We start from the raw sequence: 22,163 nt of genomic DNA on the forward strand, positions 1-22,163 counted from the left end.
CTGTACAAACCAACGGTGATGTTCTTTGGGCTGTGCAATTCCCCCGCTACGTTCCAACGGATGATGAACACAATATTCGCAGACATGCTTCAAGAAGGCTGGCTCTGCATCTACATGGACAACATCCTGATCTTTTCCCAGGACAAGGCAGAACACGAGGAACGAACTCGATGTGTTATCGAACGACTTCGACAACACGACCTCTACCTCAAACCGGAGAAATGCGCCTTCGACGTCACCGAAGTCGAATTCCTCAGCATGATCATCCGCCCAGGAGAAATCGCAATGGACCCTGTCAAACTAGCTGGCATTGCAGACTGGCTGGTGCCGTCCAACCTCAGGCAAGTACGTGCCTTTGTTGGATTTGGAAACTTTTACCGCCGGTTCATCAAAGGCTTCTCGGACAAAGCGCAACCGCTGGTTGCTCTCACCCGGAAGGATGTCGCCTGGACCTGGGGATCTGACCAACAGAGAGCCTTTGAGACCCTCAAAAAGGCATTCCTAGAAGAACCGGTACTACGCATGCCGGATCCCGATCGACCCTTCGCTATCGAAACCGACGCCTCCAAGTTTGCAACCGGAGCAGTACTATGCCAGCGCGACGACAACGGCGACTGGCACCCTTGCGGATACCTCTCTCAAAGCTTCAATGCAGCAGAGAGAAACTACGACATCTACGACAGGGAGTTATATGCAGTCATCCGTGCACTAGATGAGTGGAAGCACTACCTCATCGGCAGCCCATACCCAGTAACGATTCTCAGCGACCACAAGAACCTCACATATTGGAAACAAGCCAAAGACATGAACTGACGACAAGCACGCTGGGCGAGTAAACTGACCGAGTTTGACTTCCGCCTGGTACACGTTCCTGGTACCCAAATGGTGCAGAGCGATGCTCTCTCCCGCCGACCCGACCATGACAACGGCTCTAATGACAACACCGACGTCATTATGCTCCCACCGGAAGTATGGGTCGCTGCCATCGACATCGACACCCGCGACACCATCCTTTCCTTTCAGAACGACCCAATAATGAAGGAAGGCCTCACTGCGGCGCGCACTGGAGGAACACCACGCACTGGAACAGACTGGTCCATCAATGACGACCTCCTCCTATACCAGGATCGGGTCTATGTACCCCCAGATGAGTCTCTTCGCAAACGTCTTGTCTCCCACTATCACGACCTCCCCTCCGCAGGACACCCCGGCGTTCAGAAAACCCTCCTCGGCTTGCGCTGTGACTACTGGTGGCCGAGCATGGCCCAGTTTGTTGCCCGCTATGTTAACGGCTGTGGCATCTGCCAGCAAATGAAGGTTAACACGCATCCAGCCCGTCCGCCCATCACCCCCATTCGACCCCGCGCAAATGCCAAGCCCTTCAGCACATTCTCGTGCAATTACATCACCGACTTGCCACCGTCCAACGGCTTCGATTCAATTTTGGTCGTAGTGGACCACGACCTTACAAAGGGGGTAATTTTCATCCCATGCAACAAAACAATTGATGCTCTTGGGACGGCAGACGCAATGTACTGAGAGGTCTACAAGTGGTTTGGACTCCCAGACAAGATCATCAGTGACCGAGGACCGCAATTTGCGTCCAAAGTCTTCCAAGAACTTTGAAAAATGACTGGGGTTCAATCAGCCATGAGTACGGCATTCCATCTGCAAACCGATGGCGAGACAGAACGAGTAAACCAAGAGCTGGAGATCTACCTCCGCTGCTTCACTGCCAATGATCCGGATAAGTGGGCTGACCATCTTCACACTGCACAATTTGCTCACAACTCCCGCGAGCATTCCACGACGAAGACGTCCCCATTCAAACTCATGATGGGATACGAACCTCGCAGAATACCCACCGCGCACACCGGATCAAACACGCCCCAAGCAGCTTATCACCTCAAGGACTTGCAAAACATCCGTGAAGAAGCACATGCGGCAATGGAGATGGCCCAGAACGTCCTGGCCAAGAGAGTAAAAAGGAAGGGGGGTTCCTTCCGTAAAGGTCAGCTGGTATGGCTAGACTCCCGGAACTTGAAGCTGCCATACCCATCCAGGAAACTAGCCCCGAGGCGAGAAGGGCTGTTCAAAGTCCTAGACAAGATTGGAACGGTCGCGTACAAGCTAGACCTCCCTAGCACCTGGCGAGTCCACCCCGTTTTCCACGAATGGCTTCTATCTCCCTACTCAGAAACAGAGATCCATGGTCCGAACTACACGAGGCCACCTCCTGACCTTATCGAGGGCGAAGATAACTACGAAGTCGAAGCCATCATCGGACACCGAGAGAACAAGAGGATGCGGCGCCGGGAATATCGCATCAGGTGGAAGGGTTACTCAACTGCCGATGACTCATGGGAGCCCGAAGCGAACCTGACTGGGACGGCGGACGAAGTGTTGACGGAATATAAGAACAGGAAGGACCTGAGCTGAAACGATAGCAGCTCTACCCAGTCGCTACATCCCCACTCGCATCAACATGTCTTCCACCCTCCCGTTCCTCGACCAGTTCAACGCCCCTTCAACCGAAGGCGGGAAAAGAATCTCAATCTACACCCCTAAGCACACCCATGTCGGCGACAGCGCTTTGCTGACGCTACTCCTCAGTAACCCCACCGACGTCTTCAATAAACTCAAAACCCACAACCCCGAGGCAACCAATGCCACCGACCGCGCTGCACTAGAAGCGTACCTCTCCGCCCGCCACGAATACGACGAGGCTGTCAAGGCAGCCGACGAGGCCATCGATCATCACAAACGACTCCTACATCAACAGGACGACCGTGTCCTCACTGAGCTCATTCGACTCGACAATCTGAAAGTTGCCCATCTCTTTCAACCGCTCCTACCGCACAGCATCCGGGCGCGACACAACAAATTCATCCTGCGTGCCATCCCCAACGCATACCTACCCCTACCCACACCCCTACCGACATCTGTCTTCAGGCGGCCCCCGATCCCATCCCCTTTCCTCCAAGCAACGCCGCGGAGCACTACTATCCCGGCTGACTAGCAACCCAACCCTGGGTGGACCCCGAAGGGAAGTTGCAGGTGATGTGGATTGTCTCGACACTGGGTACGGGACTGTCCGGACATACGATGCGCAGGATGCGGGAAAGAAGCCCCTGGACACCTGGAGCGGGAGTGCGGAACCAGGCTGATGAAGCGACACATATCCGCACCACCTGAAGAACCTGCGCGACGCGTGAGGGTGGTCGTTGACAACATGTTCCTCGAGGAAATCATCAACGAGGCGAAGGAGAGGAAGGAGAAAGAAAGGCAGATGAAAGCGGTACCTATTCCTCCACCGCGCAGCGCTAACCCTGAACCCCCAACCGGTCCCATCGCGGGACCCTCGCGCCCCCGCCCCGATACACCCATCATCTTTCGCAAAGTCGACCCCGACTGGACACCCGACACCACTCAATGGACGTGGGACAGCTCCTGGCCGCATCAGAAGCACCTCTCTGGCGAGGAATGGAAGAACGTGGGGAGAAACGCGCGCAACGAGTGGTTTGACGAAGAGGAGGACGACGGCGTAGACTGGGAGTTGTATGGAGATGGTGAGCAGTAAGTAGTTGAATGGGACTTCGACTCTGGTAGGGGGGTAATGAAACATTTGTCTTTCCGTTCTATTCCTTGTACTACTAGCACCCATACTGGCGCCTGTCTTAGCGCTCACCCGCAGGTTGAACATTATGTAGCTTACATAATGGGGTCCGTGCGCACTTCGTACTCGGCATCGTACCACTACGTTTCTTTCTTCACTAACACGACCACATAGACACAATGGTCTGTGCGCAGTCGGTACTTGTATAAGTAGTTGTACCATTAGTCGGTCGAACCCTAAGTTCGACCTGGTTATTTCATTCAAGTCTCTGCTCCTCTTCGCTTGGGGTAGTGGTCATTCTCGACTTCCTTGCTCGATCTTCAGGACGACGTACTGTCCATAAGTCCTCGCTCGTCGTCTACGAGTCAGGCATCGATATAGGAGTATAGACCATTGTAACAGGCTGCTTACCAGCTGCCTTCGTCAGGGACTTCTGCTCATGCTCGTACTCATGAAGCCAATTGTCAGCCTCGACAATGGTAGCAATCCAGCCGTCAAGTGTGGCTGGGCGTGGAGTGTTGACGAGCATGAGCTTGAGCGAGGGTTTGAGACCACGGTCAAAATAAGTTATCTGTGTGAACATACTAAGATCCAGGTGCACGAGGTGCTCCTGGAACTTGTTAGCATAGTCTGCAGCAGCACCAGTCTGCTTTAGATTCTTGATAGCCATCAAAGACGACTTGACAAGGTTCGGGTCCTGGAATCGGGCTGTGAAAGCCTCTTGGAGCTGTTTCCAGTCATTCAGAAGGTAGGCGCTGGTGCGCTCAATTGCATTGAACCACGTGATCGGCGAGCCATCCTTCAGGTACATTGACAACAGCATCGCCTTTTGGCGGTCTGTCGAGACCTGCTGCAGGTCGATGTATGCACGGATCTTGCGGAGGAAGAAAACAACTTCCGTCGAGCGACCGTTGAACATGCATGGGTCTCGCATCTTCACACCGCATGAACGCAGCTGCGAGTTAGACTGCAAAGAGCCCAATGTTGTGTTGTCAAGGTGATGCGTAAGCGCCTCGAGAGCCAGCCCATAGCGGGTCTGGTTGTCCATGAAGGCCTGTTGACCTGCCCCAATAGCCACTACAGCCTCGAGGAGAGCGTGGATGTGTTGAGCCTCAGCTGAGGGCAGTTGAGTCTGAGGCTGGTTGACCTGAGGCTGTGGCTCGGTGGGAGCCTCGGGCGGTGCCGGAGCATCGCCAGCACCTGCACCCCATTGGCCATCAAAGCCTTGATCATACATCGAGGCCAAGACAAAGGGTGCGAGAAGACAATGGACAAGGATATAGGTTCCGAAAACAAGGGAGTACGTTACCGTAAGGAGTTACAAGCGCGCGACGCAGCTCGCTGAGGTCTACTAGTGTAGTGATTGGTTGGTCTTGCCAAACTGTAACGGGCAGATCATGTTGAGGGCCGTTACGACGGGTTGAGAGGTCGAGGCACAAGGACGAGCGAGAGCGAGTGAGCGGACGAGAGGATCGCGAACAACAGAGGACAGGATGCCTGGATACTGGTGTTGGCAAGACGAGGGGAACACAAGCGAGAGGGCGTGAGTCTAAGTAATATGGGATAGGCCGGGACGATCATCGGGTTCCTGGTGAGTACCTAAAATGTCTGTTGTAGCTAGATTGACCATTGTTATCTAATCAGTGGAGTCCGTAGCACATTGTATTGCACCGGTAAGTGTCCATTGTAATGTAGCCGTTACATCCCTAGGGCAGCAGAGGCCGGCTTATATACAGGGGGAGTTTAGGGGAGGCTGTGCGCACTGGTCTGTGCGTAGCTGGTCTGTGCACAGCATGCTGACGAAGCCCCGGGGGCTGGTGAGTCAGCACGGCTGTGTCAGCAGAGCCCGAGCTGTGCCGCGCACTGCCATCCCATTTAATCTAATTGTACAGTAGATAAGGACTTGTCTGTTCGAGTGTATAGTACAGAGGTCGTGGGTTCGAGCCTGTGAAAAGGATTTTTTTTAAAAACGGCTAGACACCGTACCAACTCGTGACAGCTGGAGCACAGGGACATTGCCATGTTGTGATAAACACCTGACAGGCTTGCCAAAAAAGGGCATAGAACAAAAGTTTTGCCTCCTAATACCTACCAAAAAAGGTGGTCAATCGGCGAATGAACGAGTGAGCGACAAGAATTGAGCACCCCTACTATGCAACAGAGTATATACCAAAGCAGTAACAATAACACTCGAGGGGGTGATAGTAACACTCCGTCGAGTGTAAATAGTAACGATCGTCATTGGTCACATGCAGTAATATGGTGCGCTACTGGCGCGCTTTGATGCACTTTGCACAGTGATAGTAACCCATACATCTAACATTGTGACATAATAAGATTCTTCTTTATTTCTGCTACAGGTCCCGGGTCATTTGCAATGTCTAGTAGTACAAAGTTCTTTCAAGATATACCACTTAATCCTAACCTAACCTAACCGAACCTAACTCAACCTAACCTAACCTAACTTAACCGAACCTAACTTAACTTAATCTAACTTAACCTAACCTAACTGCCAAAAAGGGACATGTCCGGATTGGGAACAGTAGCTGCAGTCAATGGATGTATCACCAATTTACGGTAGCCAGCCTCAATGACATATCACCCTGCCAAGTACAACTCTGACTGTTACTAATTTGCTCCAACTTTTAGTCAAAGTAGTAACACTCGGTGAGTGTTACTGTTATTACTCTGGTCATCCCTCTATGCGACATGCGTAGGTCCTGGGTCAGACGTTTCGATAGATCTTGATCGATCGAGTTCCCCGCACGACGGGTGGCTGAAGAAGAAGCGTGTCTTGAATTGCCGAAATGGTGCGAGAGCCATGCTCACGAGTCTGCTTTCCCAGCTCTCAATTCGCCTCCTATATATCCCTCTCCCACAGTCGGTCATGCCACCCTCCCGTCCTCCTCCCACCACCCTGCCCTCGCGCCAGCCATGTCAGACTCCCTCCCCATCTTCAACGAAACATCTGCCTACTCCCTCGCCTTTGTCGCGTTTATTGGCGTCGTCGCCGTTACCGCATCACGCACGCTGCTTCCGAAGACCGCGAGCTGGCAGGACAAGTTCACGTTCATCTGGCTGGTGCGCCGCCCCTCCGCTGAGCCCCCTCGGATCTGACTCGAACCTGCTGCACGCACGCAGGCCTTCGATGCAGGAATACATTTTGTCTTCGAGGGCTCATTCCTCTACTACTCCCTGTTCGGACGGCAGGTAAACACGAGTTCGGGGCCGCTGGCCCAGATGTGTATGTGTCACCAGACTTTGGCCCCGCCCTCGACTCACGTCGGCCTATTCTAGGGAAAGACTACGCTCGTGCTGATGCGCGCTGGGGCTTCGCCGACCCCACTATCGTCTCTATGGAGATCCTCACCGTCCTTGGTGCCGGCACGACCAGCCTGTACGTCCTGAAAAAGCTAATCCAGGACGATCCTGCCAGGCACTACTGGATCGTGGTGCTCAGCACCGCTGAGCTGTATGGAGGGTGTGTTCTCCGCGAGTCATGCACATAGAGGCAATGTCGTACTGAGCTGCGCTAGGTGGATGACCTTTGCACCCGAATGGGTCTCAGGTAGCCAGTACCTCACCACGTCCAATGCGTTCCACCTCTGGGTGTACCTCGTCGTGAGTGCCTTCTTCATATGAACGCATAGTCTTACCACTGACTAATCGCACTGATGCAGTTTATGAACGTAATGTGAGTACTTGAACTCCTTTCGAGGACGAACAGCGCACTGAGTGAACAACCTGCAGTTGGGTCTTTATCCCGCTCTGGCTGATGGTCGACTCCTATGGCCACATAGCCAGCTCGCTCCGTGCGATGCAGAATGCCGACCGTGCCAAAAAGAACTAAATGCACTGCCTGTAGCGGCGTGAGAAGGACATGCTGTACCTACACGTTCTTGGCTTAATATCATCTTGCGTTATGTCAAATCTCATCGTCTGGCATGAATACCTGTACTTTGGTGTAATGAGTGTAACGAGACTAACCACATACCAATATCAGCGCGATCGCTACACAATTAATTAATCTCTTGTGGTGGCAGTCGTGCACAAATCGAGATCTTGATTACTACTTGTGGCTGAGCGTTTGCTCGGTTGCCACTACTGCCAGAATGGATCGATGTACGTGCTCACGAGCTGCTTCTTTCAGAATTGCATTCGCCCGTTATAACTGACTCTCCCACAGCCCCTCATGCTACTTTTCCTTTGGTTCCCCCTCCCAACAGCCCGCTGTCACGCCAGCCATGTCCCAGTTCACTGCGACCTCCGCCTACGCGCTCACCTCCATCAGCGCCGTCGGCGTCGCGGCCATCGTCGCAACACGCAGACTGCTCCCGAAGACGGCGAGCGTAAAGGACAAATTCACGTTCATATGGCTGGTGCGCCGCCCGCTCCGTCTCGCGCGTCGCCAGTCCAGCGCGACACGTTCGCCATTACTACATGTGCTGACCCAGCGCGCCCCGCGCACAGGCATTCGACGTCGGCATCCACGCCGCGTTCGACTCCGCGTTTCTCTACTTCTCGCTCTTCGGCCGGCAGGTGAACACGAGCGCGGGACCGCTTGCCCAGCTGTGTACGTGCGCGCCTCTGCCGCCTGCCCGGCGCCGGTTGCTGAACGCTGAACGCTGAACGGTCCGTTGTCTTGCCTAGGGAAGGACTACGCCCGCGCCGACGCGCGCTGGGGCGTCGCGGACCCGACCATCGTCTCGATGGAGCTGATCACCGTCATCGGCACCGGCGCGACGATCCTGTATATCATGCAGAAGCTCGTCCAGGATGACCCCGCACGGCACTACTGGATCATCGTGCTCTGCACCGCGGAGCTGTATGGAGGGTGCGTCTCGCGCGCCGGTCATTCCGTGCTTTCGGGCTTGGAAGTGGGACGCGTGTCAGTACTGAACTTGCTGTGGCGCTAGGTGGATGACCTTCGCGCCCGAGTGGCTCTCAGGCAGCCAGAACCTCAACACCGGGGACGCGTTCTACCTTTGGGTGTACCTCTTCGTGAGTAACTCCCGTCAGCGCTCGGACTCGACACTCATTCACTTGACGTCCGCGTAGTTCCTTAACACGATGTAAGTGCGCCCACGTCAGAGCTCTGGTCGCGCGTAGGCTACACTGAGCACATATAACTCACAGATGGGTCTTCGTCCCGATCTGGCTAATGTTCGATTCGTATCGTTACATCGCGCGTTCGCTGCGCGTGCTGCAGAAGGCGGAACGCGCCAAGAAAGCATGAGCTGCTCCCGCGGCCTTCGCCTTGAATATCGCTTGTGCTGTAGCCTGTCATGTCTCATTGTATACAAACGTACCTCTTGGCCCAATTCCAGAACCACTGCATACTAGCGTCGGTAATGCTGACGAGGACCAGCAGCCTAAACATAGCAGTGTGAAAGCCTCCATATGTGAATGAATTACAGAATAAGTGTAATGCTCAGGTCTGTGACCTATGCGGCTGCTACTGCAGTCGATTGAGTGTCTGCACTGCGGCTCGCCACCCAGTCTCTCCTCAATGCATCCGCCATCTTCCACTCGCGCTCGGCTCTCGGGTCGCGCTGAAGCCACTGCATCTGGTCCAGGAAGGCAGGGCGGAAACGGCGCGGCCGCTCGGGCCCATCGTCCTCCAGACTTATAGGGGCTCGGGACATGCGACTCGGGCTGCGAGTAGGACTACGCTGAGGGGTCGACAGTGGTGTGTCATGTAGGACGCCAGGTCTCGGACCGCGTTTGCGCGGCGTCGAGGGATCCGCGTTGGTGGCAGGCATCATAGGACGGCCCGCAGGAACGTCTTCGAGAGGAGCAGTAGGAACTGCGGAGGGAGAGGAATGCTCGACTGGAGAGGCCGTCTCCTGCCGCTTCTCTGTGTGCACGAGCAGTTCAAGGGTTGATCGTGACGAGGACGCAACGGCGTTGGGGAAGATGGAGCGTTTTGCGGTGGAAGCAAGGGGAGCGCGAGATGATGTTGGCAGTTCAAATACCGCAGCGTAGGCCCGCTTGGTTGGTGATGCAATTCTCGGTCTCTTGGACGGCGTATCGAGCACATCCGCGTCGTCTTTGCCAGACCCACCGGCAAATGCCACCTTGCGTTTGTGCGTAGGCGTCTTCGCGGGCGAGTCGTCGCCGTCATGCGCAGCGGCCACTGGAGGAGGCCTAAGGGACGGCTTAGACGGCGACTTTGACGGCGTATCTGGATGTGGCCGCTTGCTCGGCGTGGGGACGCTGCCTGTGACCGCCTTGACTTTGCTGGAAAGCTCAGAGACTTTCTGGCGGACCCTCGCAGCGACATCTTGGCAGGAGGACTCAAGGAGTTCAACGATGTCCTCGTAGTCGCGTCTGGGTAAGTCATAAAGCGCGAGCAGCTCGTCTGGTTGCCCTTTCTTCACCTGTACCCGCGAGATCAAACGATGATTGCCGACAAAAATAGAGTAGTACTGACCTTCAGCAAGTTGGTGCATGTCCAACAGAAGACCGTGACCGTCAGAATATCAGCAGGGGGGTGAAACTCGAGGGGAAGCATGTCAGTGGCAACCAGTGACTTCTCCACGTCCTTCATGCAGCCTTCGACAAACAACTTTCGACCCAACTTGTTCTCGGAGATAAGATATTCATATGTGAGAGGCTCTGTGTCTTCCTCTGTCTGAGCGTCTGCAGTAGCTAATACAGAGCGGACAGTTTTCAGAGTTGTCTTGAACAAGATCGGCTTGAGGCATGACGCAGTTTGCGCGATCTTCTCAGACACGTCCCCATTGCCTAACCTATGAATTAAATTAAGAATTTCTCTACAGAGCGGAAAATAAAGCACACGTACTCTTGTGAGGCGATGAACGCGCATATAGCAGGTAGGCCTGACTTTCCCTCTCCAAGGTTGTACCCCGTGCCGGGCCCGGTCCGCACGGATGCGCTATGCAAGAGCTCGCGAGCTTTAGATATTGTCTCTCGTTTCGCACATAATTTCCTTATTTGCTGTTCTTGAGGACGCGACATGCTCGGTAGGGGAGAATAGTTCGGTGATGGTAGATTGCAAACAAGCGCGCCACGCGAAGCACACGACGCGTGCGGTCACATGTGACACATCGCGTTGTGTGATGCGACAAACCTCAAACTCAAACTCAAATTGGTCCTCAGTGCAATGATCAATATACCACAACAGCTCTTTGAGTCTCTGATTATTCTGATTATAACGCGTTCGCGAGAAATGATATCGTCAACACCCCTTGCAGCGCTTCAAGCTTCATGACAGTGGCGCAAGAACAAATCGTATTTTGCCCCCCCCCCCGAGCGCTTATAACTGAACTTGATATCGTAAATGAACTCCGTAGTAAGATGGCCGCATTTGTCTGCACGTCAGTCATTACTGGTCACTGTACTGTAGTGAAGGCTACCTCGCTGTCAGCTGGACGTAATACTTCCTACCAACCAGCAGGAACCGCAGTTGCCATGCCCCTACTGTCATAAGCACTACTAGGTCAGTGAGTTGTCCTCGGGAAACTGGGTGCGTATTAGAGCGAAAAGAGCGCAGCGATGTCCTCTTTGTGCGGAAGTGAGGATGATGGAGAAGCTCTCCGCTGTAGGCAATTTGACGAAGCTGATTCGTTCGGTGTGCATCTTCAGGCCATCGATCCGGATCTTCAGATTCCTGAGTGTTGGAAGGTGTTCGTAAGACGCGGTTGGTATAATGCAGCAGAACGCGCGTTTGCAACTTGACAGAGAGCCACAAAGCAGTATACAACCGGCAGTACGTCGGATAATTGTCTAGCACACCAACACGATACGTACCTTGTGCAAGCGCTGTCATGACCGTATACCATATAGATCCAACTCATGAAACGATGAAAATGATGCAACCATCACGCTCTCCTTGATCAGTTGAATCTGTTATTTACCTACAGTTTCTGTGTACCGGCACGAGGAAGCTCGACTATCTGGTCAAATCCAAGATACTCCGGAAGATTGAGGTCGAACTTCTCCATTGATCTGGACCAAGATCAGAGTTTAGGATAGAATGAGTGCCATGCAATCTAGTAGACCCACTTTGGAACGAAGCGACCACCCAAGAAGTGTCTGCCGGCGAACGTCTTGACGCCCTCTTTGGGAGCCGTTAAGCTGATCAGCACCTCAGGGTTCAGGCCCACACCCTCTGCATTCCCTTTTTCGACGTCCCATCCTGATGGTATATCCACGGACACGATGGGCAAGCCAGAATCGCTGATCAGGGGGAGCGCGGTGTCAAACGGAGCGCGAACGGGTGGCTTGAAGGAAAAGCCGAAAATGGCGTCCAATATCACGTCCGACCGAGCGAGAACATCGCGAAGGGTACTTGTGTCATCTGCGGGAGCAAGGGTCTGGATTTTCATGTTATCACATTGCGTCTTCAAGCGCTAGAAACGCATATCAAGCATATCAGCGGACGATGGCAGACATGTTGTTGCCTTCTCCACCTTGTAGATATCCTTCGAGCCTGGCTGTATGCGCAATCAATGTCATTATCAGGTTGACACGTCGCATTTAATACCTTGGGCATCCAGATCGTCGGCTTGTAGCCGAACATACCTGGATAAAAGCGAAATTTCTCAATTTCGTTCTACACGAGCATGATAACATGCTTGAGTACTCACCGAGATGTCTCGCAGCAACTAGTCCGTCACCTCCCTGATTCCCTGGACCACAGCAGACAAGTACCCGAGGATACTTCTCCTTGCTGTATACGGTCGCCAGGGTTTGCGCACAAGCCAGACCAGCTAGTTCCATCAACTTCATCGTTTGAGATATGGTCTGAGACTACACTAGTTCCAAGCGAACAGCTAACCTACCTGGTCAAGGCTGAAAGCCCCGGTCGCACTCATGAGCTCCTCATCAATCTACGAAGCTTGGAGGTGAGCAGTCGCAAAACCTCGTCAACAGGACGCGTATGCACTTGCTGCGCGAGTTTTGCGGTCAAGTAACGAACAGACATGGTGGTTAGCGGTCAAGATGTCGAGGGGCTGCATATCGAGACATCGCATATACCCCAGGTGGTGACATCATGAGAATCATTCGTCAGGCCACAGCAGGCGCCTATTGATACATCGGGAAAATCTCTCCATATGCATTACAGCAAGTTTACTACAAACAGTATCAACACAAACAGATGGAATAAACATAGTGCTGAAAGCGGACAAGCAAATAGTCCGTCATGTGAAATCCTCATCCATCTTGACCCTCCGGCGTAAGGTTGCTGGTCGAACATATCTCGCCCATCTGGCCTATGCGTCAACGGGTTTCGTGCAGACCCGCCGGTGTTCCTCCCAATCCATCCTCTGGTGTTCCGGGGAGCAATACTTAACCAACTTACATCGACTGCACACCAATCCTAGTATGCGTGGAGCACTTGGCTCTTCGACGATGCTTCCCTCGCTTCCCTCGCTACTCCCGACGACACTGCCTTCACTACCCCCATCGCACAAGTGCCCTGACTGTGCCATATCGTCCGAGAAACAGACATGACAGTCAATCCAGTTGCACATTTCCTTTGCCTTCACTCGCCGACCATAACGGTAGCGCACCTTGCGCTTGTGGCAGAGCACAGAGGCAGTCTCGAGGCCCTTCTTCGGAAATCGGATGAGTTCGCAGCAATTGTCGGTACATCCTGGATTGGGACAGCCACTTGGGAAGTCGTGGTATACCTCCTTGGATGGGACGAAAAGCGAATTCGCAAAGAGGATTTGCGAATAAGACATGGTTTGGTGGGAGAAAAGGACTATGAACGGTGGCCGTTTCTCATGCATGATAGCCCGCAAAGTGAGATCGAGTTGAGGAAAGCACGGCGTCCGGCGTTGCCCGTCAAGCAGGTGTGTGAGATGCATATCTATGGAGAGATCGTGCGCATTGTCGGTAACACTCTCAAGAGCTGATAGACGAAAACTGACGGTCATGATTGATCTTCTGCTCCACACTCGGCTTGCATGGTCCGTTCGATGCGTTCTGGCAGACGTACTTGAAGTACTCTGTTACCTCATCCATCTCCGGCCGCTTGAGATCGGTGACAATGACATATATCTCGTCACATCCGCGGTCATGCATGCCGCGCAGTAGCATGAGTTCCGGGAGCTGGGCGAATATCTTCCTGATGAGATCGGCATCACGCGAACATTTTCGGAACGCACCATACTGAAAATCACAGGCATCATATTGAGCCTTGACATGTTTTTATGGTGATATACGTGGGTGACCCATGTGCGGTCAAGGGGGATTAGGCGACCAGTGTCGACAGTGCGAGTGAAAATGTTCTCAGGTACGAAGCCACCTTTGTTCCATAGCAAGATCTGCTCTTTGCGGGCATTCGCGTTCACGACGTGTCTGCGCTCCCGGATACGCTGAAACCAGTCATAGTATGCGTCAGGACGATGGGGGCGCTCGAGCCATTTATCAATGAGGAGGTCGGTAGCATCGTTGTCGAGTTTTTGACATATGAGCTCGCTCATGGAAAGACTAGGCGGTATGAATTTGGAGTAGTAGTGTCGACCAGGCATATTGACAGAGGGAGCCGCGATGCAACACTAGAACACAATCAGGAGCAAACGCGAGGAGCAAACACGAGAAGGGCGAGGGGAGCGGAAGCAGCAGCGGCAGTGGTTAATTCAAGACGGAAACAAAGGTCCATGCATAACGCCAAAAGGTCTGCCCTAAACTGTGACTGCCCTTGGCACAGACTCACGTGCTTTGACGCGTCGCGTTCATAATTTGCGAAATCCTCCAAGCCTGCGTTTACCGATTCAACACTTTTGACACACCCTGCCTGTATCTGGCTGGTGTAGAACACAGTCGATATCGCAGTTATTTGCTGGTTCTCTGAGTCTTGGCCATACTTTTCTGTATTACCTCTGGCGAAGTTAACAATCCTCCTCTCTTTAGTTCAATTCCGTGGTGTTCTGTCTGACTCACTCGTTTTGTATGATGATCAGCTTTGTTCTTCTTGGGCTTGTCCTTAGTGCAATCCTTCGGTCCTCTGGTCAGCTTGTATGTGCCATCGCGATGCCAGCATTGTGACCTGTTTTCTACTCAGCAGTGGCCCGGACCGCCCATGCTCAAGTGCGTCGTCTATCTCAGATATGCTAGGAAAGTATTGACATGATAAATAGTGTTCTGTCTGGGAAGATGTATGTCCTAGCCTGATGTACACGAGTTCTTGCCTTCCAAACTGTTCACTCCAAATTCGGGAAGAATTACAAGCAAATTTGTGGGCGCCATCCAAGCGCTTTATCGCGACTATTGTCAAAATCTTACACATGACTCCGCAGCTTTGGCAAAGGGCACTGTAAAGGACCCGCACGAGAGGCAATTCGACTGACCTTCCATGACGGCATCGGCCGGTCTGCCACATTGGCAGCTTCTGGTACTTTTGGGTACGACTTTTCTCAATTCCAAGCTGTTTACGTTTGATAGGCGATTGTACGTAGCGGAGGCGGGGCAGGTAGGCCTGCATGTCATCACCAGCGATACAATGGACTCATATCAGGAAAGACGGCAGCATAATCAAGTTCGCGGACTCTGAACTTGCAGACCGTGAGATGCACATGTCCCCTAACTCGGCTCCTTGACAGCTGTTCTGATACTGCAGCCGCGAATGACGGACTGGAAGACATAGTCTACGCCCTGAAATCCTTCGCCGACAACCACGGAGTAAGCTACGGAGACATGTAAGGACACGCCGTTCTGTCCTCTTCCCACGGCTTTCCTCGATACTTGTTCCGCATCGCTGACGTCATCCAAGTATCCAATTCGCCGGAGCTGTGGCCCTCTCGAATTGCCCTGGGAGTCCTCGCCTTGCATTCTACGCTGGACGTCCTCAGGCTATCGCTCCGTCTCCGCCCGGCCTTATTCCGTCACCCACGGACTCTGTCAAAGATATCTTAGCCCGGATGTCTGATGCTGGATTCACACCCGATGACACCGTAGCGCTTTTGGCCGCTCATTCCGTTGCTGTACAGAACACTGTCGACCCCACCATCCCTGATACTCCCCTCGATTCGACCCCTGAACTCTTTGACACGCAGTTCTATCTGGAGGTATGTCTGGGAATGTGGTCTGCCTGGCGCTATTTTGTAACGTTTCGGCGGCGAAAGACGCTGCTGAGGGGAACAACTTATCCCGGAACAGGAAGAAACACGGCAGGGGTCAAGTCGCCGTCCAAGCACCTGTTTCGGCTTGCGTCCGACGCGGCAATAGCTCGTGATGCCCGCACAGCATGCAGGTGGCAGTCTTTCGCTCGTGAGTGTGCCTCAAGGCGGTGCTCAGAACACGGCTTTACAAGCGCCCCTGGCGCTTCATGACATCAGACGATCAGGAAGCGCTGCGGACCTCGTTCCGGAATGCAATGTTGAAGCTGGCAAATCAAGGATTCGAAGGCCTCATTAACTGCTCTTTCATCATCCCTGAATCGCTTCCACATTGGAAAGCTGCGACATTCCCTTATGGAACAAACGCATCTGATATCGAACACTCAGTAAGTCGCGCCTACTTCCAAAAAATTCATTTGCAATCTAATCCCCGCGGTATATATCAGTGTCCGAGCAACTCCTCCCCGGAGGGCGTTATTCCGGACGTATCGAGATAATCACGATCACTTTCGACCCTTTACAATCACCGTCTCGCGCCTATGTTGTTTCCATTTTGATGTATCGATGTTGGTTGTGCGCTTGTGTCACTATGTTTGTATGTGTTCCCATATCAATGTGCAGCTTCCTTCTCCCGTCTGACCGATCGGAGAACTGGTGTCGCCTTCTCTTGGCGCAATGAGAAAATGAGAGAGATCAGATTCGTGCGTCTACATATACGAAGTTTCATTATCGCTATCAGGAACGGCGCTTCAAAGGGGCATAAACGCCATACCTGTACCATCCGCGCATAGAAAAGCGCAGTTAGGAATGAGCAGCGACGACCGCCTATCACGAAGCACCATCCTCCTTGTAACATTCCCCAGCCGTGTCAGCACGAACGACAGCGCCTGCGTGGACTCCCGAGCGAAGGTCGCGTCTACGACGAGCATTTCGAGCGGGCTCCCGAGATACTGGGCCCGTGCCGCGAGGCACCGCTCGAGGGACTCCAGCTGCCGCAGCGCGTCCAGGATATTGACGCCCGGGCTCCTGTGAGTGTCCACGAGATGCACGCAGCGCAGGCGTGGACAGGGCACTGTGACGCCAGCGCTCCCACCACGAGGCGGCGCAGAGGCGGCGCCCAGTGCCAGGAGGATGTGGTACATCCACGCGCCACCGAGCTCGAACGTCGCGAGTTGGGGTAAGCACGCGAACGTGGCGGCCCACGCGTGGATGGGGACGGACGGCGCGCTGCTGGCGGCCTGCAGGCCGGTGACGCCTGCGAGGAGTGAGCCTAGGGAAGGCGCACCGGCGAGGATGTGCGGGACGTCGTCTGGGGCGACGGCGAAGTGGACGGAGGAGAGGTGGCGCGAGCCGCGCTGGTTGACGAGCGCGATGTGGCTAGGGGTGACCTGCAGCGCGGTGGAGATGTGCGGGCCTGGGGGCGGGCAGCACATGCGCAGGCCAGAGAGGTCCGCGGGCAAGAGCGCGCGAAGGTCGTGCGTGCCGTGGCAGTGGATACCAAGGGTCGCGGTGTGCGGAAGTGAGAGGTAGGAGAGGAGAGAGACAACCGCGGCGCGCGAGGCATCGCCGATCTGGAGCGATTGAAGGTAAGGCAGGTGCGTAAGCAGGCTGCTGTCAAATTCCTCCGTCGCACCTCCGGGGCGCGGCGCAAGTGCGGAGAGCAGGACGACTTCCTTCATGTTTGGACAGTGTTTCAATATTGCGAGGACCTGAGCGACGGACAGGCAGGTGTCGCGGTGCAGCCGCGAGAATGCTAGCCGCGTCAAGCTCGCAGGAAACATAGACAGTCTGTCCCGCCCGGACAGTGCGACCCCATCGAGCGAGATGCGGCGGATCCTGGCGTTGTGGAACTCGACGAAGAGGGTCGGGCCAGCGGTCATCCTGTTTGCCAGGCCTGCGAAAAGGTTCGCGATGTCTGGCGATGCAGAACGACACAGGTAAAGCACTTGCTTCATGGTCGTCTGGGATGCCGACAAGTGGATGCTTTCTATCCGCCGGATGTGGGGAGACAGCCAATTCTGTGCGGCGGTGAGCACCGCGTGCACGTCTGTGAAGAGGGCCTGGGAGAAGGTTATCTGTATTCCTGCCGTACGCGATCGTGCACAGAAATGGCGACCGATGGTAGGGTAACGGAGGTCGATGAGCGACCAGAATAGTGCGGTCTCGAGCATGACGTTGCGCCAGTAGCGGCAGACGTGGCTGGTTGTGATGGTGCGCAAGATGCGTTCAGAGCTGTGAGGGCCATGGTCCAAGCTGAGGTCAAGTACGATTGCAAGGAGCTCGCCTGGCAAGCGATGGATTGGTGCGCTCCCGAATCTATCTGCCATCGACGAACGTGCAGGAGATTCAATCCAACCACCAGGGATCCTATATGAGGACTCCATAACCGGAGATCTTACGGCACGAGACTAAGAGATGGGAAACTGCTGCAGGCAAAGGAATACATACCGTCTTCCAGTGAAAATTCAATCTTAGAGGACTGAGAGGCGAAGGAGACAAGGGAGAGCGGGCGTACGGTTCCACCTCTGAGTCTGTATATGTACGAGTGCGTGAGTAATAAGTGGGAGAGTGCGTTAGAATGATTACCTGGGTCATATAGTACGGGCGGCTTCCTGCCGCCCTCTGAATGATCGGCCTATCTCCTGCCAGGAAATGCTTGCACGCACTGACCGCAGCGTGTGCCTTATGTCGCGTTTACCGTGCGGCTATACGACGCTCCGCGCTCTCTGGGCGCGGCGCGCACTATGTTGCACGCCGGTCGTCATTTATGAGACACCACAACCCGGCGGGAGATTTCAGCCTTGTGGCTGCGCTCGTTTGAAATTCGACACGGCCACAGGTGATCGGAATATGTGGAGACGGACGCACTAGGGGCACATTCGCGGGATTGAATAAGTATGTAGTTGCTCGGACGAGTTGCCCGAATTTTTCTACAACCAGCATGTTCGTCTGTGGTTCAGGGACTCCCATTACCAAGCTCGGTGCCCGCTCGGGTAATTGCGTCTGGACCTGGCCGTACCCATTCGGGCTGCGCACAGAGCGGGCGGCCTTGTGCATTCTGCACTAATTTCACTGCAGAAATATCAAAATCAGGGGGAAAGCCCACACCATCGGGCGGTGTGTGGGTAGGCATGTTCCTCCCGGAATCGCGGTCAGGTGGAGTAGGGAAGATATGCGAACATGGTGGTAGAAAGCTAAACAGCTGCGCCACTGACATCCAGCTCGCTTTGGACAGTGCTGTGGCTGCGAGTGCGGCACGGATCCGAAACTTGCAAGCACCATTCTCGATTTGCAACCTGTCCGGTACCAACTCCTTGACGCGACGTAGCCGCCGGCGCGATCGTGATCGGCACGGTGATTGCAGATCACGTGGGAGACGCGGGGACACACCGTGTCGGCGCCTGCCCTGGCTTGCTACTCTCCGTCTCACGCTTCCCGCCGACCTCTCGACTGTCGGACCCACTCCGCCAGCGGTTTCGCCTCAGCCCAGCGCGCACACAGCATGGGCGCGCCTTTGCTCTTACTCCCGCTCGTCCTTCTGGCTGGTCAATCTTCTGGCGCTCTGCCCGGCGTATCAGTCCCGCAGGCTGTCAACCTCTGGAAACTCAACCAGGCGGCAGCGGCAGCGTCACGCGCGACAACACCGCGCGGTCTACTTGTGCAGGCTCCACAGGACGCGCTCTCCTACACGGAAGAACCACCGGAGTTCCCGGCGCAGTATTTAACCCAACCGCTCGACCATTTTTCCAATGACTCGCACACGTTTGAGCAGCGGTACTGGATCAACACGCGGCATTACAAGCCAGGCACAAATGCACCTGTCATAGTGCTTGATGGCGGAGAGACGTCTGGGGAAGACAGAATTCCGTTCCTGGACACAGGGATCGTCGAGATTCTAGCCCACGCTACTGGCGGAGTTGGCGTGGTTCTTGAGCATAGGTTAGTGTGATCAGCAAAGTATATCAGCGGAGCTTCTTAGAATTCTGGATGCATCTCAGATACTATGGTACGCACATGCCAATATCCGAAAATAGCCCGTCCTGACAGTCGCGTGCAGGAACATCAATGCCGGTGGAGAATCTCACCACGGACTCGTTGAGGTGAGCACTAGTTCTGAGCAGAGTACGACTGGGTTCGACCACGCTCGTATCCATATGTCGTCGGTGGGAACGTCTGTCTCAGTCGCTAGACTGACGTGAGTTCTCAATGACGCCGACGTCTCTCACAACCGCCGGCAACCATTTTGGCAGCCTTGGATGCCAGTTATGTTGTCCAGGGTGCATATGTTGGGCTCCTGCCTTGACGTGGTACCCCGGCCATACCTCTTTGAGTAGCCAGTGTCTCCGGAACCGACATAAAGCGCATCACCTCCGCTGTCATATTTCAATTGAATTGAATTTTCAAGTCGATCTGATGCTTCGTGACCTGTGTCTTGTTATTCTCAGACTTGATGACAGGCTCTGACGACATGAACCTACGGCACGCAGATGGCTCAATAATGATCAAGCTGCTGCAGACTCCGCCTACTTCATGTCCAATGTTAAGTTCACTGGCATTGAGGAGGACCTGACCGCTCCCAACGCTCCTTGGATATACTATGGCGTGAGTTCCGGTGGTTTCTACCTTCAAGTGCGATCTTGTGACTGCGGCGTGTGCGCTAGGGATCTTACGCGGGCGCAAGAGCAGCACACATGAGGGTTATCTATCCGGACCTCGTCTACGGGGCCATAGCGTCTAGCGGTTAGTGCGACTGTTTCCGTGAATACATGTGAGACTGAATGGCGCCTAGGCGTGACACACGCCGCCATCCAGAACTGGGAATACATGGACATCATCCGCCGCGCCGCAGAGCCGGAATGCTCGTCCAATATCCAGTCAGCCATCGAGACGATCGACACCGTCCTGTCCATCCCCCACCTGCGCATCGTCCTGAAGCGCCTCTTTGGCCTGGAAGAGCTGGTGCATGATGATGACTTTGCCTCCCTTCTCGAGGTAAGGCGGTATAATCCCAAATCAACAAGGGCTGCTTGATGACAGGATGTTAGAGCCCCATGGGCTACTGGCAAGGCAAGAACTGGGACCCATCTGTTGGGAGCACTAAGTTTGAAGAATTCTGTGATGTGCTGGCCAAGCCACCGACCGGCTCCGAGCTGACTGCCTTGTCGGATGGCATGTCCTATGACGAGTTGACGGGCACAATGTCTCTCCCCGGAGGACTCAACGTTCCTCTTGTCGTTTACAACTACGCGCAATACGTTAAGGAGGTGGGCATGACATCTGACTATTGAGAGCCATGCATGACACCCCCTGCAGCATTTCGTGTCGATGTGTCCGGAAGGCTTCTCAGTCGAAGACGTAAGTCAGTTGGTGTATTTACTTGATTGATGACTTATCTGTCATCCTTCAGTGCTTCGGAACTTATGACGACGCCAGATACCATGACACAACTGTCGAGGATACATGGAGGCTCTGGCTCTTCCAAGTCTGCACCGAATGGGGCTACTTCATGGTGCGCAACCGCTCCCGCGCTCCCTGTATCCAGCGAGATAGTGTCTCATCACCGCGCAACCCGCAAACACGCAGACCGCTCCGCCCGAAGGCCACCCTCGGATCATTTCCCGCCGCCTGACGCTCGAGTACGAGTCGAAAATTTGCCGGCAGGTGCGCTTGTGGCGCACTCCGTTTGAGCGTGACTGCGGGAGCAGATGGACTGATGCGGACGCCTCTGCTAGGCCTTCGAGCCCGGCAAACACTTCATCGTCCCATCGATGCCGAACATCACCGCGGTGAACGCCTTGGGCGACTTCACCATCGCTGCGGATAGGCTCGCGATCATTGACGGCGAGGGTGCGTCGTATTTGCCAAGCTCCCCTAGCAAACGCCCCTGCTCACTTGTATGATCACCCTGCAGTTGATCCCTGGAGGCCGGACACACCGCACAGCGAGTACGCGCCTGACCGCCTGGACACGATCCTCCGGCCGTTCAAGCTCATCCCGGGTACGTTGCAAGTGCTAGTCGTATCAGATGCGTGCACTGACGGGTGCCGGACTTACAGGCGGTGTGCACCACTACGATGAATACGGTCTGCGCGACCTGTCGGCTGAGCCGCCCGAGATCGAGAAGATCCATAGGGAGATGATTGAGTTTGTCACGGCGTGGCTGGAGGAGTGGGAGCCCCCGAAGAGCGCCTAAGTGATGGCAAGTGTTGTTTTATGTAAATTTGTGCGAGGCATACCGAGAGTATGTACAGGCTTGTAGATACGGATTTGCATAAGGACTAGGGAATGGAGGAATTAGTTGTTACTATGAGACTGATCTAGGGGCTTGGGAGGACGTGATGTGTTCAATTGCGTGGGACCGTCGTGATGCTCGGTCGTAATCGCAATCTGTCTCCGCAAACACTCCATTTCCCTTTCCTTCCATCTGCGAGCTCAATCCCTAGCTGTTCGCATTT

At 54.4% G+C, this 22,163-nt stretch overlaps 6 protein-coding genes across 6 annotated transcripts; 3 read left to right on the forward strand and 3 right to left on the reverse strand.

The window, feature by feature from the left end:
• Positions 1 to 6,550: 6,550 nt before the first annotated feature.
• POSPLADRAFT_1035392 (hypothetical protein) lies at positions 6,551 to 8,852 on the forward strand (the record flags this gene model as incomplete). The annotated part of the gene is made up of 11 exons (XM_024477079.1): positions 6,551 to 6,697; positions 6,758 to 6,860; positions 6,914 to 7,097; positions 7,153 to 7,237; positions 7,297 to 7,310; positions 7,803 to 7,995; positions 8,087 to 8,189; positions 8,267 to 8,450; positions 8,533 to 8,617; positions 8,675 to 8,688; positions 8,753 to 8,852. The coding sequence occupies 11 exons, from the start codon at positions 6,551 to 6,553 to the stop codon at positions 8,850 to 8,852; spliced, it is 1,212 nt and encodes a 403-aa protein (XP_024336677.1).
• A 2,644-nt stretch (positions 8,853 to 11,496) lies between these two features.
• POSPLADRAFT_1149574 (hypothetical protein) lies at positions 11,497 to 12,566 on the reverse strand (the record flags this gene model as incomplete). The annotated part of the gene is made up of 7 exons (XM_024486322.1): positions 11,497 to 11,587; positions 11,645 to 11,991; positions 12,052 to 12,075; positions 12,126 to 12,163; positions 12,229 to 12,364; positions 12,424 to 12,471; positions 12,528 to 12,566. The coding sequence occupies 7 exons, from the start codon at positions 12,564 to 12,566 to the stop codon at positions 11,497 to 11,499; spliced, it is 723 nt and encodes a 240-aa protein (XP_024336678.1).
• Positions 12,567 to 12,675: 109 nt separating this feature from the next.
• POSPLADRAFT_1183587 (hypothetical protein) lies at positions 12,676 to 14,189 on the reverse strand. Its single transcript, XM_024489015.1, has 3 exons — positions 13,756 to 14,189; positions 13,519 to 13,699; positions 12,676 to 13,457 (listed from the first exon to the last, which is right to left on the reverse strand). Exons 1-3 carry the CDS (start codon positions 14,119 to 14,121, stop codon positions 12,856 to 12,858), a joined length of 1,149 nt encoding a protein of 382 aa, XP_024336679.1. The 5' UTR covers positions 14,122 to 14,189; the 3' UTR covers positions 12,676 to 12,855.
• A 716-nt stretch (positions 14,190 to 14,905) lies between these two features.
• Positions 14,906 to 16,205, forward strand: POSPLADRAFT_1149890 (hypothetical protein; the record flags this gene model as incomplete). Its single annotated transcript, XM_024486358.1, has 8 exons — positions 14,906 to 14,994; positions 15,049 to 15,062; positions 15,113 to 15,154; positions 15,210 to 15,288; positions 15,363 to 15,657; positions 15,715 to 15,859; positions 15,928 to 16,094; positions 16,155 to 16,205. Coding segments are annotated over 8 exons (882 nt in total), but the record flags the coding sequence as incomplete, so codon positions are not given.
• Positions 16,206 to 16,457: 252 nt separating this feature from the next.
• On the reverse strand, positions 16,458 to 18,765 carry POSPLADRAFT_1035394 (hypothetical protein; the record flags this gene model as incomplete). Its single annotated transcript, XM_024477080.1, has 4 exons — positions 16,458 to 18,028; positions 18,157 to 18,239; positions 18,407 to 18,450; positions 18,577 to 18,765. 4 exons carry the CDS (start codon positions 18,763 to 18,765, stop codon positions 16,458 to 16,460), a joined length of 1,887 nt encoding a protein of 628 aa, XP_024336681.1.
• A 395-nt stretch (positions 18,766 to 19,160) lies between these two features.
• Positions 19,161 to 22,014, forward strand: POSPLADRAFT_1183590 (hypothetical protein). The gene is made up of 13 exons (XM_024489016.1): positions 19,161 to 19,647; positions 19,707 to 19,714; positions 19,766 to 19,808; positions 20,196 to 20,310; positions 20,370 to 20,448; positions 20,498 to 20,700; positions 20,754 to 20,972; positions 21,022 to 21,063; positions 21,116 to 21,217; positions 21,292 to 21,369; positions 21,441 to 21,555; positions 21,620 to 21,706; positions 21,765 to 22,014. The coding sequence occupies exons 1-13, from the start codon at positions 19,211 to 19,213 to the stop codon at positions 21,899 to 21,901; spliced, it is 1,665 nt and encodes a 554-aa protein (XP_024336682.1). The 5' UTR covers positions 19,161 to 19,210; the 3' UTR covers positions 21,902 to 22,014.
• The last annotated feature ends 149 nt before the right edge of the window (positions 22,015 to 22,163 follow it).

This window comes from Postia placenta (genome assembly GCF_002117355.1).
Source record: "Postia placenta MAD-698-R-SB12 unplaced genomic scaffold POSPLAscaffold_11, whole genome shotgun sequence".
Taxonomy (NCBI): Eukaryota; Fungi; Basidiomycota; class Agaricomycetes; order Polyporales; family Adustoporiaceae; genus Rhodonia; species Rhodonia placenta.